Source organism: Strix aluco, chromosome 21 (assembly GCF_031877795.1).
Source record: "Strix aluco isolate bStrAlu1 chromosome 21, bStrAlu1.hap1, whole genome shotgun sequence".
Taxonomy (NCBI): Eukaryota; Metazoa; Chordata; class Aves; order Strigiformes; family Strigidae; genus Strix; species Strix aluco.
This window is the reverse complement of record NC_133951.1, coordinates 8,394,790-8,413,344: the sequence shown is the minus strand read 5'-3', so window position 1 is coordinate 8,413,344 and position 18,555 is coordinate 8,394,790. Positions and strand designations below refer to the sequence as shown.

The following is an 18,555-nucleotide window of genomic DNA, read 5'->3' as shown; positions in this document are numbered from 1 at the left end:
CTGGTGTAAGGCTGGTGTCATCCTGGATATCCCATGTGGGTGCCCAGCACCCAGGTCCCCACTGTGGTGGTGGCATTTGCATATCATCTTTATATGCTAACTGGGATGGGAAAGCACTGGTTTTCTCCTATTCCTGGTGCCAGATGCCACCCTGGAGAGGAGCAGAAGGGGGCACGGGGGAAGGGGCAGCCCAGAGTGGCTGGGAGCTGCGTGACCCTCCCCGGACCAAGGAAGGGCTGAGCTGCTCCTGCAGGATCCCCTGGCCCTGGGGTGCACCAGGGACAGATCTGCAGGGAAGCAGCAGCCTGGAAGCACCCTCTGACTGGGCTTTCCAAAGCAGGGGTTGGGTAGTTTAGTGCTTAACAGCCGCTGAGGGATATTATTTCTTTTTGGTGAAATTGTCTAATCAATCACTTTTTAATTCAGCCAGCTCTGGCACCCGTGCCGCCCTGGGACGCTGCGGGCTGCCATTTATGTGCAAAGAGAAATACGGCCGGCTCACTGCTGGCCACCTGCCTGCCGGCTCGGCCCCGCTGGGGAGGCAGGCAGTGCCCCCCCGGACAATGGCCTCTCCCAGTGCCCACCCCCTGCCTCTGCCGGCTCTGCCATCGCCATGGCACATATTATTTTCACTGTTCCCATCACTCGGCATTGCAAGATCCATCCTGCTGAGGAAAGGGGGAACAAGGCAGGCCAGGGCGGCTCAGCCACGGGGAAGGTTTCCAGTGCCAAGGTGCTGCTATGGGGAGATGGTGGCTTGGGTCAGGGCACGGAGAGCTGGTTAATCATAAACCAGAAAAGGTACAGGGCTGGGAAAGTGCTGGTGTGGGTGTGGGGACAGCAGGGTGTTGCCATGCCGATGCCCAAGGATGCTCGAGGGAGCAGCATGTGCAGCTGTCCCCCGCCAGGGCAATGCCACAGCACAAAACCTCCCCGGGGTCCCTTGGCCCTCACAGCCAGGGCACAACACGGCCAGGGCCCGTCTGTCCAAACCCATGTGGGGAAAGGCCATGAGCACCTTCCCCCAAACCTTTAAACAGCTCAACCCCCCCAAGAGACACACTGCTCCTTGGCGATGTTCAAGCCTTGCCTAAACCTGCCTCTCAGGATCAAGGTTTTTATTTTTCTTTCCCTGGCCATTGCTCTTCGAAGTGCTGCAAAAGACCAAATCCATCCCCGATGCCAGTTTGTTCTCAGATTTACGGCCCAAGCCCCAAAATCCTCCGCTGCTTGTGAGGTCCTTCGAGAGAATCACAGCAGAAAGTGTTTATTTCCATCATAAAGATCTGTTTTAATATTTTAACATAAATCAAGCTGCGCTTTATGGCGATAATAAATTTGTTGGCAGAAACTGCCTTTGCAGCCCGAGGCGGCGGAGCAATTCAATTTGTTTGGTTTTAAGTGTAAAGAGCCGTAATTGAGAAGGGGAAAGTACAGATGTTTTAATTGAGTTTGCAGCTACCGCCCAGAGTTGCAGGAGGCTAATAGAGAAGAAGAGGTGAGGGTCTCCATTAGCCTCTCCGCTTGCCATTTCTCCTTGGCCTGCAGCCCCATCAGTCACAGCCATCCCCTCCAGGAATAGCTGCTCAGTGCACACACGAGAGGAGGAAAGGGGTGGAAAAAGAAGCCAGACTAAACCAGATGTATAATGTGCATTTTATCGGTTTTAATCCCATTTTTTGAAAACTAATTACAGTCAGGACAAGCATCACGTGAGAATCTGTAATAATGAAGTGTTAGTGTTGATAATGGCCAAATAAAAATAGACTCATTCGTGATGGGCGAGAGGAGGGAGCTCCTGCCCTGCACCGAGCCAGGGACACCCAGCGTCCCCCCGGCCAGTGCTCCGCTGAGCCGTCCCCTTCCCACTTTCTTCACTAATTTTTAAGGCATTGCTGTCATGTTTTATATGAAAAATGTTCTCTCCACTGTAGAGCTTCTTTCTGTTAATCACCCCGATTCCTCAGACAGATTTGTTTTGCTGCTGTGCAAGGACAGCGGGTGTCTGGGAGTTTGTGGTTATTTATTTAAGAAGCACTCGTGCTCCTCGGGGACCAGAGTCCTTCTCGGTAAGGTACCCCAGCAAAGCCTGGGGCCAGGACATGAGCCCTCACCGTGCCACGGCCTCCGAAACCTGGATGGAAGCAGCTCTTAGAAGTCACTGCCAGAGCATGCCAAGGAGAGACAGGCGCCCCGGCCAGGGAGGAGAAGGCACATCTTTAAGTGTAAGAGATGGCAGGAGAGGGTGTGCCAGGCTGGGCTCCCTGCCTGCTCCCACCCCAGGCAAGGCAGGCAGGAGGGTACCCTGCCTGAAACAGGCAGGAAGGGAGGGAGACCGAGGGCAGCCCTAAGAGGGGAAGGGAGGAGGAGAGGAGGTGAACTAACAGCGAACAGCCCCATTCACTGCCTGTCAATGAGATGTGAAGGCAAGAGATTGAAATGGGCACTTGAAGGGAGGGAGGCTGAGCCAAGTGCCTTGCAAAGCACGGGCAGCCAGCGCCGCAGGAAAGGCCTCAGCCCCCTCCATAAACCCTCACCTGTGCACTTGTGCACAGCAACAGCCCCCGCCGCCTCTCCAGCTTCCCAAAGGTTCATCAGCATTAAATTCCTTCCTCCGGCTCTGCCCAGCTCCCCGCTGCCTCGCAGGTGGCTCCAAGCTCTGCTGCCCCATGAATTTGTCCTTCAACCCACCTTTTCCTGAGACACCAGCACCAGCTACCTGCCACATCAGCTTCCCCAGAGCACTTGGGGATGTTTAAACTCACCAGCGAAGGCTGCCAATGCCTGTTTAGGATCAAGCTGGAGAGGAGGCAAAGTCCCCCCCGGATCCTCTCCAAGCAGCTTCGCAAGGACACGCTGGCGGTGCTCAGGCTCGAGAGGTGCAGGGTTTTGCTTTAAAAGCCATGAAGTGTTTTTATACAGCTCCAGGTACTTGCATATTCCCCCTGGAGGAGCACTTCAGGTCATATGGAGACCAGAAAGTCCTACTTGAAAACAGAGCTTGATTAAAAAGAGCTGCAGTTCAAAGCTTGCTTTAGCGAGCGGTGACACTTAATACTGCAGCAAGTGCAGAGGGCAAGAGGATCTAACAGAAGTGACATGCACCTGGCTTTGAACTTGCTTTAATAAGGGGGTTTAAAATATTTCAGGTGAAAACTTTTAAAGTTATTCCTTTTGTTAGAAAACCCATGATCTTTGCCCAAGGGCCCCAGAGCACAGGACCCAGTGCTGTTTGTCACCGTGTGGTGTTAGAGTGACCCCCAGAAGCCTCAGAAGCAGAGACTCACCCAGAGCACTGGCCACCCAAGGAAACAGGCAGCCCAATTCTCAGATAAGCTGAGCAGGACCAGCCCAAAGCCCACCATAACCCTGTGCAGAAAGAGAAAAGGGAGGGGATTCAAGCCCAGTTCCAGCAGGGTTCCAGTTTTCGCTCCACCGCAGCGCTCGGGAGCTCTGCTCCTGCAGGCAGGCAGGGCTGAGCCAGGGCACCGCCGCTTCCTCCTGGCACCAGCCCGTTCCCTTGAGTTAACACCCACCTTGTTTCAAGGCTCATTACCCAGCGCAGGAGGCTGGAAACGCATCAGTGTGCACAGCCAGAGCTCTTGCCGGCCTCCCGCGTGTGGGGACTGGGTAATTAGCAGCTCCCCAGCCCACACCAATCCTGACCACCGGAGTCAGGGTCTGGCTGTTGTACCAACCCCGTGCGAAGGTGGGAAAGGGAGAAGGGCTCTGCCAGCTGCATGCAGGAGCCGAGGGAGGCAAGGCTGCAGTTTCCTTTCCAGGGGCCAAGAGCTGTGTCTCTGCATGCATAGGGGCATTGCTCTGTCCAGCTGGGGCTGCCACAGCACAGGAACAGGATGAGAAGTATGAATAAACTCCTGGGCTGGAGAAATCCAGCTCTAAGCAAAAGATCCCAGGCAATCCACGGTGCACAAACAGGTTAATGCCTCTAGAAAAAGAAAATGTAACAGAGCACAAAATTATTTTCCTCTGAATTAGGTCTATTCCCACCCTATTTTCTTCCCTCAGCTGGCACAGGAGGTTGGTTTGAAGGGGTCTCAGCAGAGAGAAGAGACTCAGTTCTCCCAAACTCCTGCCAGATTCTGCACAGCACGTCCCTGCCCGTGGGAGAAGGGACATTTAGCCAATTAGTGTAGTGAGCAGCCAAGGCTGTCTGCTCTCCTGTGTGCAGAGACCTGCAGCACACAGAGGGCCACTGTAGGGACAGAGAAAGTGCTGCTCCAACAGAGCTGAAGGCTGAAATGGCTAGACACTGGTTAATCGTGCAGGCTGCCAAGGGCTCAGCCCCATGGCTTTGGATAGCAAGTCTGAGAACCAGGATTGTAACAAGGCTGAATCCACTCCATCCACACCCAAAACGGAGTGAAGAAAGTCTGTGTCCAGGTCTAACCTGTGCCACCAAGCTGACGGCCTGGAAATTTCCCTTCATACTGCCTCTCCCCCACTCCACAGTCCCAGAGTGGGAGCTGAAATGCTGAAGTCTCAGGAGCCCAGGAGGGAGCATGCTGCTACCCCCACATCAGAGTTTTGACTCGCTCAGGACAATGTTTGCAGTCACAAACACAAAGCAAGAAAAGACCCATATGAGCACGAACACAATCCAGAAGGTGTGCCGGAAAGGGGAGAGGTGCTTGTTAACCGTCCCGCTGCCGAAAACCAGCTGAGTGTCCTTCCGACTGCAGTACGCAAGGAAAGCCGGAATGAGATACTGGATCCCATTGCCAGCGTAGGCTCCCGTGATCCCCACCAAGGACTCCAGATCGTGGGTGCAAAAAGCCACCAGCACTGGGGGAATCAGCGTGATGGCAGGAAAGACAATCCTATCCACCACCCATGGGTAGGTCCCCCCTTCTCTGTGGAAAAGGGTCTTCCAGTTGTTGCGCAGGGTCACTGCGATGATGGGGAAGTTGGTGCTGATGGTGAAGACGGGGAAGAGGCCCAGGAAGTAACGAATGAAGGCAACGCTGATGATCTTGCAGTTGGTGAAGTTGAGCGTGTACATGTCCATGAGGGTGTCATTGCGGAAGCAGTAAATGGCAGTGAAGGACAGGAGGCTGTAGAAAGCCAGGATCAGGATGTAATCAAGCAGCACGAGCTTGTTGACATGCTTCTTCTTGGAGATGGGTGTGATGAGGGACGGCAGGGAGTGCTGGCACATGAAGGAGTAGACACACACCCCAAAGAGATTGCGGATGCCCGACAGCTGGGCCATGGACGGGTGACCTTCAGCTTGGCCTCTGCTGATGCGGATAAGGGCCAGAATAATCATGAGGATGAAAGCTGGAGAAAGAGAAGGTTTCAGGTCAAGTCCAGGTCAAGTCCCACGACCCTCCTCCCATCGGCACCAGCAGGCTTGGCACCAGTGCTCTCTCCTGCTCTACAACTCCTTATCTCTGGGGAAGGTGGCACATCAAAGGCAAGGCGCACAGGAATTAATCACGACTTGCTTTTGGCGCTAGTCAGCAGATATGGGAATGGGCTCGGGACTGCCTTTGGCAGGCATCTCCCTCCAGTCTCCTTCCTGCAGGGACTCACCCTCCCACCCCGAAAGCAAATGGTTGCTGTGGGCCCTTCAGAAGCGTAACGCTAACACGGCTGGCTGAGCCCATCGCCCTCAAGGGTCTCAGTCCATGGATGCCTCTGCCACGCATCTTGGCTAATTATCATCATTTAAAAATGGCTTAGAGATGTTTGAGCTTTGACCTCTAAAGGAAGAAATGATTAAACCTGGCTGCAGTCAACCCTAGTAATATTCCCACACAGTTGCAACTGGACCGATGTTTCCAAGACCTCACCTACACACACAGGCAGATGCAGGGGAGCAGCAGCTACTACCAAGCTTTCCTGTCCCTGTGATCTGTCGGGCATGATAGAGCAAGAACTAGCCAGCCATTTCCCAGGCAGGAGGAACAGGCTGTCTGTAGTTAATCCCAGGGTGGAGAAGCCAGTCTGGAAGGGACTAAAGCAGTACTGAAAGACTGCTATTAAAATTTATCACTTCTAGGCACAAAGTCTGCTTGTCTACCCTTCACTTATGTCAGGGAAAAGCCTAACAACATTTTACAAAGCTTATCACAAAAAGCAATGCGCTATGGACAAAAATGAATTGAAGAGATTGGGCTAATGCCCTTATTTACTCTGCTGGTGGAAATCTGAGCCAGAAGCAGTTACTGCGAGGCTGTTATTCCTAGCATGGCACATAAAACCAGCAGAAAACTAATTCTGGTGTCACAGAAATCACATCAACCTGGGAAAGATGATCATCAGCTGCTGGAGTTAACAAGGAACAGGGGAAAAAAAACCTGCCTGGCAGGGCAGCAAGCAGCAAGATTTACAGTCTGGTGCTGGCAGTAGATGGGCCACTGTGGCTTGCACAGAACTGTCTCCTGCACTGGTTTGAGGCATCGGAGCAGAGCCATGAGTTATCAGGTAATGAAAAAAAATAACAAAATGCTGAGACTACTACTATGGACAACTTTGAATATCATAAATATAAATACAGAGGAATTAAACAGAGCGGTGCACAGCCGTGTGGCCAAGCCCACAGGAGGCTGGCCACCGGCACTGTGAGCCGGGCAGGCTCGCAGTGGGGTGACAAGGATGCTGGCTTGCTCTGTGCCCAGCACTGCTCCGCCTGACACAGGCTGGAGGTGGGAAACCCTGCCAGGGTTGGGACCAGGAAAGGTACTTACAGACCAGTTAGTGAGCGCTGCCTCTTCTGTTCCCAGTGAGACCAGATTAACCTTAACTGAACATTGCCTCCCGCACACCCCTGGCACTCTCCGAAATCCAGTTTCTCCTCTCACAGCAATGCTCCTTTTCCTCCTGCAGCAAACACCAGCTTCGTGCTGAGCCCTTACCAAGTCACACACTGCATTTCATCTCGTGCTGCCTCAGGAATCCTCTTGCTTCCAACTGTTTCCCAGTGACACGGCAAGTCTAACAGCTCTCCACGACCACTGGACTGATGGCAGCAGATCCATTCCTTCACAGCACCACAGGGGCCAGGGCACTTTGGGAGTGCCAGGCTCTATTTACCCCAAGAGCAGTCACAGAAGGATACAAAAAGCAACAGCTCATTGCTCTGGGGGTGTGCAGTTCCCCTCATCTTCACTCAAGCCAGTAAGTGAGGGGCACTGTAAACACAGGTACAGTTGTTGTGCCTCCCCCATTGCTCCCCGGGAGGGGAGATGCTTGCCAGCCATATATGCTACAGCAAGATAGCTGGAAAGAGCTGTGTTCCAGGTGGTGTGACATTGGCTGCACTCCCCGGGGCTGCACAGGCTACAAGGAAGAGGAGAAGGTGCCCTGAGCAACAAGACAAGCCAGGTTTGGCAGCTCTGGAAATACGTTGAGACTGTTCCTTCCCTTCTCGCTTGGGAGAGGGGGTCAGCCTCTACAGCCCAGTCCTGAGCTGGTCCTGTACCTGGACTAGGTGTAACTGCAGAAGGCTCGCACCTCTTCCCCTGCACCTAGACAGTAAATCTCCACCTGCTCTGCTCAGCAGAGTAAGGAGTGACCTATTTCCCTCCCCCAGACTCACCCGCACCGTTGGCTCAAAGCCCTGCTTTCCGCACCAGCGCTAACAGGACCAGTTCAGGGGAACTTCCAGGCTGGCACCCCATCCTCAGAGCATCGCTCCAGTTAGAGACCCATAGGCTCTCCTCTGCCCCAACATGTGCTTTCCTGGCAGGGAGCAGTGAAGGAACAGAATTCCTGTGGATTCCCTAAATGATGGATAGAAGTCTTTGGTTTAAGCAGCTAGAATTCATAACCTTTGTTTATCCTGAAATGCTTCTTTCAGAAATTAAATGTATTAAAGTTACGAGGAGTGATGATCCAATTAGCACTGTTTCCAGCAAGGCAAGCTGTGCTGCCCCTGCCCCAGCACGGCTGCTCTGCAGACGCATGATCCTTGAGAGAAGTGGTGCTGGGCAAACTGCAAACTTCCCCTGCACAATTCCAGTCCCAGAGCAGACAACAGCAGCCCTGCCCCAATGGTTGTGTTTTCTCTCAGTCCCTGCGGCTGAAGAGTCTCTCACTCCTGGAACCAGAGAGCTAAAACATTTGCATGCCAGATTCATCTGTCTGTCTGTGGGAAGAGGCAAACCCAAAAATGAAACTCAAACCTAGTTATGCTGGATGATAAATCAAGATGAAGAGAAGATGACAGGCTCTGACTGACATGCAGTTTTGAGCAGACAAGAGGCAGCACAGATCCTCAAGCACACACAAAGCTCCTACTTGCATCCTCCTCTACCTAGGACAGCAGGCTGAAGGCAAAGTCACACCACACTATTTAAAGTCACCTACAGTGGCCACATCAACTGTCCATCAGTGTTCCTTCACCACAAGGACCCTGGCAAAGTCAGACACGGGTTCATAAAAAAACCCTTGATCTGTTCTTCTACACGCAGGACAGAGGATATAAGCAACATGCTCCAGGGATGAAACACCTTCAGATTCTCTGACCAACAGCACCCTGAGCCACAAAGCCAGGTGGGCAGCAATGCTACCATGGATTGTTAGTACATTATGTGAAAACTTTGTTTTAAGCCTTGTTTTATACAAGTGCTTAAAACACAATCAAGGGTTTTGGTTGTCCTGATTTTTCAACAGTGTCAGACCCACTCCAAACCCACACCCCGCAGATAGGCTTGGCAGTCAGCAAGGCACAGAGGACATCTCTTGTCTCATCGTCTCTCTTCTAGATGTTTGAGCATCATTTTTACTGAAGGATGTAAGTGTGGCTGTGGAAAAAAATAAAGAGGGGGTATGCCATAAAGGAAAAGTTGTGATGAATCTCGTCACAACTGTCAAACTGCCTCCCCTACAGACGCCTCCTCTCACTCTTTGAGGAGCAAACACTGAGTCTTCTCAAAGCAGACCCTGCAGACAGCTACTGCTGCCTGTCCTGCTCGACTCAGGAGATGTTGATTCAGATAGGGCAGCTCTGCTATGGTCCTTGCAGGTGAGAGAAGGATGAATATGGATGAGCACACATCCAAATAAGAGCACTTTGGGAAATATGAGAGTCTGGGGATATTAAAAAATAAATTTTTGTGAACTTTGATAGAAGCATAACAGACCTGCAGAGGAGCAGTGAAGCCATTCTAAGTTTAAGGATTGTTTTGCGGAGTCAGAGCAAACACCTTTGTAAATAAAAATTACTGGTTTGTACATGAGCTTCATCTCTCTGTAGAAAGGCTATTGCAGAAAAAAAAGTCATCCAAGGCTAAACCATGTTTTTTCCTTCATCACAGTAGGTTCCTGGAAGATGAACTGATGCTCAGAATGAGTTTGTGTCTTAACCCTCCCTTGCATCCCTGGCAAGACACGACGTTTTTGAGATGTTTCACCTGGTGCCCCACTTCTGTCTCTCTATTGGCATGTGGAAAATAACAGAGAAGATCTTGAACTGAGCCACACTGGGAAACAGGAAGGAGAGAGAGATGCTCTGCCATGTAATTCAGAAAGAGGTGGCTTGGCAAGGGGGAAGCAAACTCAGAAGTGAGGTTCTGCAGACCCGTGACATTGGATAACCTCTGTGACGGCAGGAAGGAGGGCCAAAGACAGATGTTGCCTCCCAGGTTCAACAGTGAACTTCAACCTCCAAAGCACTGGTCCCAGTTAAACAAGGATGATTTTAGTGGCTTTAGAAAGCATGGGGACAGACAGCCACAAACTAGGGATGAGTCAAAGCCTTACTGGGGGAAAAAAATGGAACAGAACAAAGGTTACATGGCAACCACCAGTACGTTGAGTCAGAAAGGTAAAGTCAGAGGGAAGAACAATCTTGCACACCCATTCACCACAGCTCTCCAACTCTGTCCCTACTCTCATTACTCCTTCCATAAGGAAAGCCTGGTGAGAACATCACTGTACCCACCTGCCACCCCCCTCCCAGGGGTCCGGAGAGGCAGTGGCGTACAGGCACACCACCCTGCGGAGCGGCCCACGCCTGGCTGCTCCCCTACCCCCAGCCACAGCCATTTGTTTAAGCAGGCGCCATGTTGTGCTGCTGACACATTTGCGGCAGGGCCATCCGTCACCGCTGGCTGACGGTGTGACAGAGCTTTCTTGTCGAAGCGGAGAATCAATATGCCAGGAAATAATGATAATGAATCACCCTTTCACAACGCATGCCACTTGCTTCCCTTTTCATACATTAGGTGGCATGATGGATTCCAAGAGGAGCATGTTTTCATGAGCTTCCTGAGCCCATTCTCTTTGGAAGGAAGAAGCTCTCTCCCCACCTTAACCTTGACCCTGGTCCTCCATCAAGCCAAAACACAGCAGGCCACTCAAAGCGAGGAACGGATCTCATTCAGTTTGGTAAGCGGTTCTTTCAGGAGAAAGGGCCTAAAAGAGCATCTCCTCTGTACATACTGAACAGCACAGCATCATGTCAAGACAGTCCTACCTTCTGCATCCCTACCCAACACTAGTGATGTCTGCTTCACTACTGGGGTCTTTCTAGGATGCTGGTGCCCCCCCTCAGAGCCAGCTGCCTTCCATCAGTGTTTTGGGGCAGTTTAAGAGCTCACTGCAACTCTGGAACTGCCAGGCATTATGGATGCTGTGGCATTTAAAGTATTAAAGCATGGTTGGAGTTCACCATGCTGGCAGAACAAAGCATCTGAAATTAAGACATTTATTCTTAAATTTAAAACTCAGTTACCCAGTTTTTCCTGCAGAAGCTATATCCTGTCACTTGTTCATGACTTCCAGCTCTCTGTAAACTCCAGAGCAGCAATCGATAAATTTCTCCAGCCTTCAGAGGAGGTTTCCATATGAAATGACAGTAAAGACATAACATGAAAACCAGGTTTGCTCCATCAGATGTGGGAGCTGGAGTAGTTAAGGATCAGATTTGGCAATGACAGAGCCTAAAACGCCGTCTCTAGGAAGATGAAGGATTTATGAATGCAAAGACTGTGGGGCAGGAAGATGTATATGTTCACAGAAGACAGTAATTCTCTGGAGAGAGATGTCAGAAGAAGAGGAGGAAAATTACTTCCCAGAAGAAAGGTATGAACAAGAGTTGTGGGACATCAGTGTGGCTCCCTCCTCTAACAGAGAGCAGGGACTTGCAGGGACAGTGTTACCCTCCCTGCCCCAATGCCTAAGGCAGGGTTTACAAGGCAGGGGACCGTTGCTTATACAGCAGGGGAATCAGCCACATGTTGAGCACGTTAAGATCACAGAAGTGTGATGCAGCTTACCAGGAAGGCAAGAAAAAGCGTCTCAGGCACCTCCACTCTCCCTGCCATCTCACCCACTGCCAGGTTTGGCTAGCTCCTGCTGCAACTGCCTCAGACACTACTGCTGCCCTGGCCTTGGGCTGTTTCATTCACAAAGGGAAACTATTAAAAAGTACCACCAGGACTTTTTGGCTGTCAAAAGCAGTTCAGCAGGGCTTCTCTGCTGTAAAGGCATCATTTCCCTGCTTTTCTTCATCGTCAGGGGCAGGGTTTGCTACACAATAACCGAAATTTATAAGTAGCTTCCCCTACCATGGTAACAACTCCGGCTGTGAAACTGGTGGAGCTGCCCCCTCGCAGTCCACATCAGCTGGTCTCCACAGACATCTGCACACCAGCAACAGTTCACAGGGTGAAAAACGGCTCTGCACTCCAGTGTTTTATCACGGATGCTTTATCTCAACATATGGGAAGGAAAGAGCAGCCAGCGAGGCTTGTTTGCTTCTGGTGGAAAATTACCCGTGTAGTTTATTGTCCTCTCTCCTCCGGTCACCTCTGGCAGAAGCACCATAAAGCCTCTGCAACTGGGACTCGGCTCTGAGCTCTGCTGTTGACTTGGTCTATTAGCTTTGACAGTCACTTCTCTCTCCATGTGAGAATTTACTCTTCTGTGAGAAGGGAATAACACACACGTTGGTGTTACCATGAGCCTGAGCTAGGGCTGTACACGCTTTGGAAAGCACTAGGTGCAGAGCGCCTGTGTCCCATGAAATCCAAGTGCTCTGCAGCCTGAGCCACACCTTCCCCATCCTGCTTTGGGCCCTACCCAGCAAAGTTTTTATCATCTTGTTCCAACAACACACACTCTGAACAGAGAGCAGCTTTGCGTGCCGCACACCCACTCTGAAAACCTGTGCGGGCATCATCATCAGGACCCTTTTGCAGAGCTGAACATTACATGTCCTTACATTTTCAGCTCCCCTCCTCCAGCTCTCAGACCCATCAGTTCGTCTCCTGCTGCCTGGATAAAGTGCTCTTTTCAGGAACGTCAACTCCTCAGGCAGGATCTCAGTGGTCCTGTCCAGCACCGCATGTCACTCTCCATCTGCATCCAAAGCTAACAAGGCTCTTTCACTCACACAGGCACTGCTTCACCCCACTGCCCCCCACAAACAGCACTGAAACGAGCTCCTCAGCTGACAACTCTAAAAGCAGGCATGACAGAAGCACAGCCTTTTAACTAACTCTTCATAAATATATTCACTCCTTAGTGAATTATTTACCCTGGGCTCTGGCAGCAGGTTTCTCTGCTCCAAAAGGGATGCGAGAACATGAAGTCGCTTTGTTGAAGAAGCTTATCTGAATGAACATGCAACAGCGTCCTGATTTACAGTTCAATTCCCTCTTCCTTGCCACTCCCATGTGCCCTGCTCTGTGAAAGGAAAGGGACAGAGATTGAACTGGTCCCTCCTTAAGGTGTTTGCAGAAAGCTCCATTTCTGACACAGAAAAGAGGCCACCTTGAGGAATGTAGACACTGCCAGACAAATCTCTCTGCAGGAGACTGGAAACGGAGGACTTCAGATAATTGTCACCCCCTCCTATATCAGCCTCCTCTATAATTCTCAGTCTGTGCAGCTGAAAGGACACAGCAGAGTGACTCCGGGTTTCTGCACTGAATCAACTCCAGCATGGCTGGTTAAGCCTGCTAAGGATGGCAGCGACAGTTACTGCAGCAGCTGAAACCAGCTCAAAGTGAGATGGTCTGAGACCAGTTCTCTCCAGAGAAGTGCTGGGGAGTCTTGTAAAGAGCAGGGTTCTGGGGGAGAGAGCAGAACTACCAGAGAAATTAGTAGATATTGAAGGTCAGCCTCACCAGCATGCCCTGGAGAGCCCTTTCCAAGTTTCTTCCCTAGAAGCCTTCTACCAAGTATCCTGGAAGGGGACGGGACAGAGAAAGAGATTTTCACAGACTTTCTTGCTGTTCTTGTCCATTTTCCCCTCCATCTTACTGGCCAGGGGAAAGAGCTAGGGGAGAGATTTTATTTCTGGACATATAATTGTGAGATCATAGTTTGGGCAGGGTTGGGAATGCTCTGTCTCAAGGATCGCAGCTGCTTCAGCAGATGTGGTATGATCTGACTGTGCTACAGGGAGACAGAACTGAGCCTGCAACAACCAAACCCAGAAGTTCATTCCTCTATAAAATGTCTCTTTATTAAAATACAATATTTTCTAATAACTACAATACAGCATCAGGAGCAGCACATAGAGCAAATGTCCCACATGGGAGACATTTGCCAGAGACTATTCAATAACAGCAGTGATAATCATGCTACCAATGTCTTTAAAGCCAACAGTCCTCACCTATAGAGCTGGGCAGCTCAGGCTGTAACAGGCTGCAATTAATCGGGTTAGCTGCTTAATACACAATAGCCTGATGTTTGCTGCTGAGCTCCACCAAGCCCTGTCCTTTTGTTATCTTTCCTAATCCATGTCCTTTCCTGTGACGCTGCTAGACAGTTATTATCCAATATTATCCAATAATAAAGAGGTAGGGCTGTGTCCCAGTGAGCTGTGTCCTCTGCTTTGAGAAGTGCATTGGACTTGTCTGGCTCAGTCCCTTTTGCTGTGCCATGCCCTCCGGCAGCTCGCCCCAACACCACCCACTTGATCAGGATCGGAGAAAGGAGGGAAAAAAAAACAGCTAGATATTCAAGTCTCTTTAGGGAGCAATCCATCGCCACCACAGATTTAAACCCTCCAGGAAAAGAGAGCCTGAAGTCCAAAGAGCAGAACTGAAAATACCAACAGCTCTAATTTACTGATGGCTTAGTTGGTTTAGCCTTCTGCAGGAGACACCCTGTTCCAAGAGGAGTCTGTTGTAAGAGACCTGGAAACAGGCTTTGAAACTGGTAAAGGACTTGGGCTAATAACAGTGCTACAGTTTTGCGAGGCTGAGGCTGAAGGGAGCTGAAAGGAAGGAATTACAGTTTGGGGAGGGAACCCTCCTCACCCCAAGGGGACGATTCATGCCTACCTGGTCAACCAGTCTGGGCCCTGTCTCTGCTCTTAATAGCATTGCTCAAGAGCTGGGTGAGCCAGCAAGGTTTTATCCCTAACTCAATCCACTGTAAGCACTATTACCAGGATATAAACCAAGTGATTTTTCCCAACTAGCCCTTTCTTCCAGGGAAGCACATCAGACAGGCTCCCTGTCACGCCCCTTAGGGTGCCTGTGCTCAGTCCCCCAAGGCAGTTCAGGCCCAAGCAGAAGAGGGCTGACAAAGCAGCCAGAGGAGCTTTTACAGTTGGGAAAGGGACGAGAGCTGGTGTAGGCAAAGCCTTACACACCTGCCAGCTCTGAGAGAACAGAGATCTCTAAGCACAGATAAGGCCAGCAGTTCAAGCACCAACTGCTGCACTGAATTTAACCACTGGCACTCACCCATGCGAGGTGGCAATCAGTTCTGCAGCCAAGTGTGTAAGCTGTTACTCTTCAGAAGACTGCCAACAGCTCGATGCCTCTGGAAGCCCTCTCTCTGCCACCAGCCCCACTCCACCTGGAGATGCAGATCCACCCTCTGTGCTCCTATCAGTCCTGACAGGGAAACGTCTCGCCATGCCAGTCTTGTTTCCAGATGAGCTCTCCGTGTTCAGCAGGCCCAGACAGCAAGAGCCCATCTGTCTGGGCTCTCTAGCCGTACAGCACTTGCGCTTGCAAGCTCCTCCTTCAACTTTCTCCTTTTAGAGACTTCAGAGGTGACTGTCCTGGCTAGTCCCTTACCCTGGGAGGAAAAACACAGCCAGATGAACACAGCCAGATGATCCCTGCCGCTGCATCTCCACATTCTTTGAACTGATCCATTTTTAATTTCCAGTTCAGATCTCAGTGTTTAAGACTGTATTTTTCAGAGACAGAATGAAATTTTTTTTGTCCATGAGGTGTGGAAAGAGACCGCTGAAGGCTTTGTTAGCTGATGTGCTGCTTGCAATGAGCACAAGGCTCTGGAAAGAGGCTAGTGACATTTGATTATCACTTAGATCAGGAGAAAGAGGGAAAGCAACTTTCAAAGGCAAGGCTGACACTGTTACAAACACCAGCAGAAGTGACCTTCACACACAGCTAGCTCTCCCTGCTGCCAAGAACCATCCTCTCAGCCACTGTCATCTGAATCACCAGTACACCTGGGGCAGAGCAGCTTTACATCAGCCATGGTTGCTCTGAAATCCAGGGGCTTTTCACCAGGGTGGAGAAAAGGGTGTACAGTGGGTCCCGAAGTAGGCACGTTGCAAAGCCTGTACTGACCTCTCAGCTCAAGTATGCTTGATTTTTTCGAATCATGATGAAAGCATGGGTCAGCTTCCCATCCACATCAGGCCAGCAGGCACAAGTAAGCTGAATAAGCCACTGTCCATGTGGGAAGTTTTTACCCAGCACAGCAGGCAGGCTGGCAGCTCCAGTGTTGAGCTCTGCCGTGCAGAGTGCTCTGCAGAAGAACCACCTTCAGCACCACATGGCTAAAACCAACTAAAGGGAGATGAAGAAAAGGCACAGATCATAGCGGGACAGAGAATCCATATCTGGTCATTGGCATTGAGGCAGGAAAAGTTTAGGAGACCACAAAACACCAGCCAAGACCATTCTTCAGGTTCCAAGCTCTCTATGCACCAACAAAAGACTAACCTGTGTTTAACTCACAGCCCTGCTTCTGGAGGAGGGGACACCAGTGATGTGAGGACATGGGAGAAGCCACGGGAGAATCTCAGCAGTTCGGGGTCCATCCTTACTCCAGAATCTGCAGCAAGAGCTTTTCTCTGTTCCCTGCATTACATGGCTGTTTGATAAATTGTCTTTCCTAATAAATCTATCCCTCATTGTACACATACGGAATCCGTTGCTCTAAGTAGCCACGGAGGTGCTGTCAGGGTCATTAAATATCATTATCTGGGGCAGCTGTTCCCCAGCACGCTGAAGCAGGAATCAATCAGGCTAAAGCATGAATTTCCCCTATACTTCTCCAAACACTGTCTTTGTCCCTTTCCATCAAGTGATGAAAAAGAGTTCTGCCTCTACACCAAGGCTTAGCAATCCTCATACTGGAAGGAGCAGGCTAAAGTGAAACCAATAGCAGATCAGGCAGGTGTCAGGTTGTCAGAGGCAGGATGAGGTCTGACTGATGTCTTTACCAGGGAAGAGGAGGCAGGGCAATTGGAAACAGGCCAGTGAGCTGAGCAGAGACTACTCTTTTTTTTTTTTTAAAAAAAACCCAACCCAACAACTTCCTTTAATACCCCTTAATGAGATAACCTCTTTCTCTGAAGAATATGGGGTCTCTCAAACCTTTCATGTGCTCAGACAACAAAAGGGAAAAACAGACACTCAGGATTTTCACACCATCTGAGGTCAGGATTTGTTAACTCAAGCTGTTCAACATCTGAGACTTGAGGGCTTAAAATCCAGCCTCATTTTCCTGGGTCACAACTGCTTAACCCCATCTCAGATGTTCTCTAGAACAGAGGATCTCTACTCCTCTGCAGTGACTGCCAGCGCTTCCAAACAGGATCACACTTTGAACTCACAGAAAAGGGATGATACCCAACTGAAATCAGGTCAAGTGTACGTGTGCGGTGGGAAATAGTCTGAGAAGCAGCTTTTCTTCCTATTCCAGGTCAGTCATAGGTATAAACAGAGCTAATTCTGTGCTTCAATGGTCTAGACCCATGAACCAGGAGACTGCTGACCTACAGAAATGCTGCTGTAACACCCTGTCAGCCCTGAACGTCAGTTACTCTGTCTAGGTTACACAAAACAAGACAAACCTGAACACAAACACCCCTCTCAGCCTTTAAGGGCATGTGCACATACAAGCCAGATGTGAGGCAGCTACATCTTTGCATGACAAAGACTGCAAAAAAAAGAAGTAGCAATGGCTTATTTCCTTTAAGGGAATTATCTGTCTTCCCAAAAGATCTTGGCAATGAGATTTTGGAGAGAAATCATGAGAGTGGGGCTTCCCAAGGACAACACACATTGGTTTGGGGGTTTCCAATGTAGCACAACCTACACTAAAGCAAGACCCAGGAAAAAAAAATGCTAACAGATGATAAAACTAAGGGTGGAACACCCAACAGAAGTGCCTTTTGTTCTCCAGTCGAAACAAAGATTGTTCAGTCTGTTGTACATATGCTGAAAGAATGAAAAACTTACTGCTGAACAGCAACTGCTGGGTATCACAGTTAGCCCCCACACAGGAGACTCTTCCAAATCCCTCCTGCCTCTCACACAAACCAGATTAAAACTTTGTCTACCAGCTCACATGTGATTGAAAACAATTTGTTTTGTTTTAATCAGAAATTTCATTCTAGAAAAAAAATCATTTTCCTCAGAGATTTATCAGGCCTGGACAATCCTCCTCAAAGAGGTTGTTCTGACAAGCACTTGCTTCTGAACAAGAGTATCTTGCCAAAGAGATGCATCAGTAGCGTAACTCGGGTTCCAGCTATGGTAAAGAAGTGGCCAAGACTCACCTATCCATCTCATGAGGGAGGTCATGATTTGAAGATACTTGGTCTTCTGCACATTGAAGAAGGTGAAAGGACCCAGGAGGAGAGTGAATGCTGCCTGGAAGGACAACAAAAACACACACAAGGTTAAAAATCAGAAATTCTGCTAGTAAGATGAATTTATCAGTAAAGCAGAGCTTGCCTGGAAAGTTCACCTCCAGACATGTCTGTGGTGGTGCTTTCTTTGCTGCTTAATTTTACAGCTAAGTTGGCTGAGACACAGGGGGTCAAGCAAGCTGCTTGGTATCAGAGAACATGCCTCGGGCAGAAGTAGTGCACAGGATCCTCTTGGCTCTCAGCCGCTTGCTATCACTGCCACAGCACTGATACACTTCAGTAAAAGCTCTCAGTGAAGCTTTATGGAACATTAAATATTAAACTGTGGCCTCTTTGTCCAAGTACATGCTCAGTTTAGGTCTGAATAGCAATAGCTGTGACCAGTCTGGACACATTAACATTAATGGGGTAGTTTTGGGGTGTCCCAGGCTCAATAGCAATGGAGCCAGCTCTGCCCGGAACATTTTTTTTCCCACGCTCTAAGTTGCTTGTTTTACAGCTGAAAACTATAGCACAATAGTTAAGGTGGTGACTTGGAAGCTGAAAACCTGTGCAAAATAAGGAAGAAAAAAGAAATCAAAGAGATACTCATAAGAAAGAACTTTATTCAGTGTGGAAATTAAAGGTACTGTCAATGAAGATGGATCTTTCTTCACTGCCCTCCTAGATGTGCATTAAGAGACCAGTGTTGCTTGGCAAATTAAACT

The 18,555-nt window shown here is 49.8% G+C and overlaps 1 protein-coding gene across 10 annotated transcripts in view; it reads right to left on the bottom strand.

Moving 5' to 3' along the window:
- Positions 1-1,646: 1,646 nt before the first annotated feature.
- The window catches only part of TMEM104 (transmembrane protein 104), a 44,803-nt gene continuing 27,894 nt past the window's right edge, over positions 1,647-18,555 (bottom strand). For 9 of the 10 annotated variants that reach the window (XM_074847738.1, XM_074847734.1, XM_074847739.1 and 6 more), the window contains 2 exons: positions 17,756-17,849; positions 1,647-5,301 (listed from right to left, as the gene is read on the bottom strand). In XM_074847738.1, the coding sequence (XP_074703839.1) occupies positions 4,541-5,301; positions 17,756-17,849 (855 nt within the window). In that variant the 3' untranslated portion in view covers positions 1,647-4,540. The remainder of the gene's footprint in view (positions 5,302-17,755; positions 17,850-18,555) is intronic. The other variant, XR_012626048.1, reaches the window with a different exon arrangement.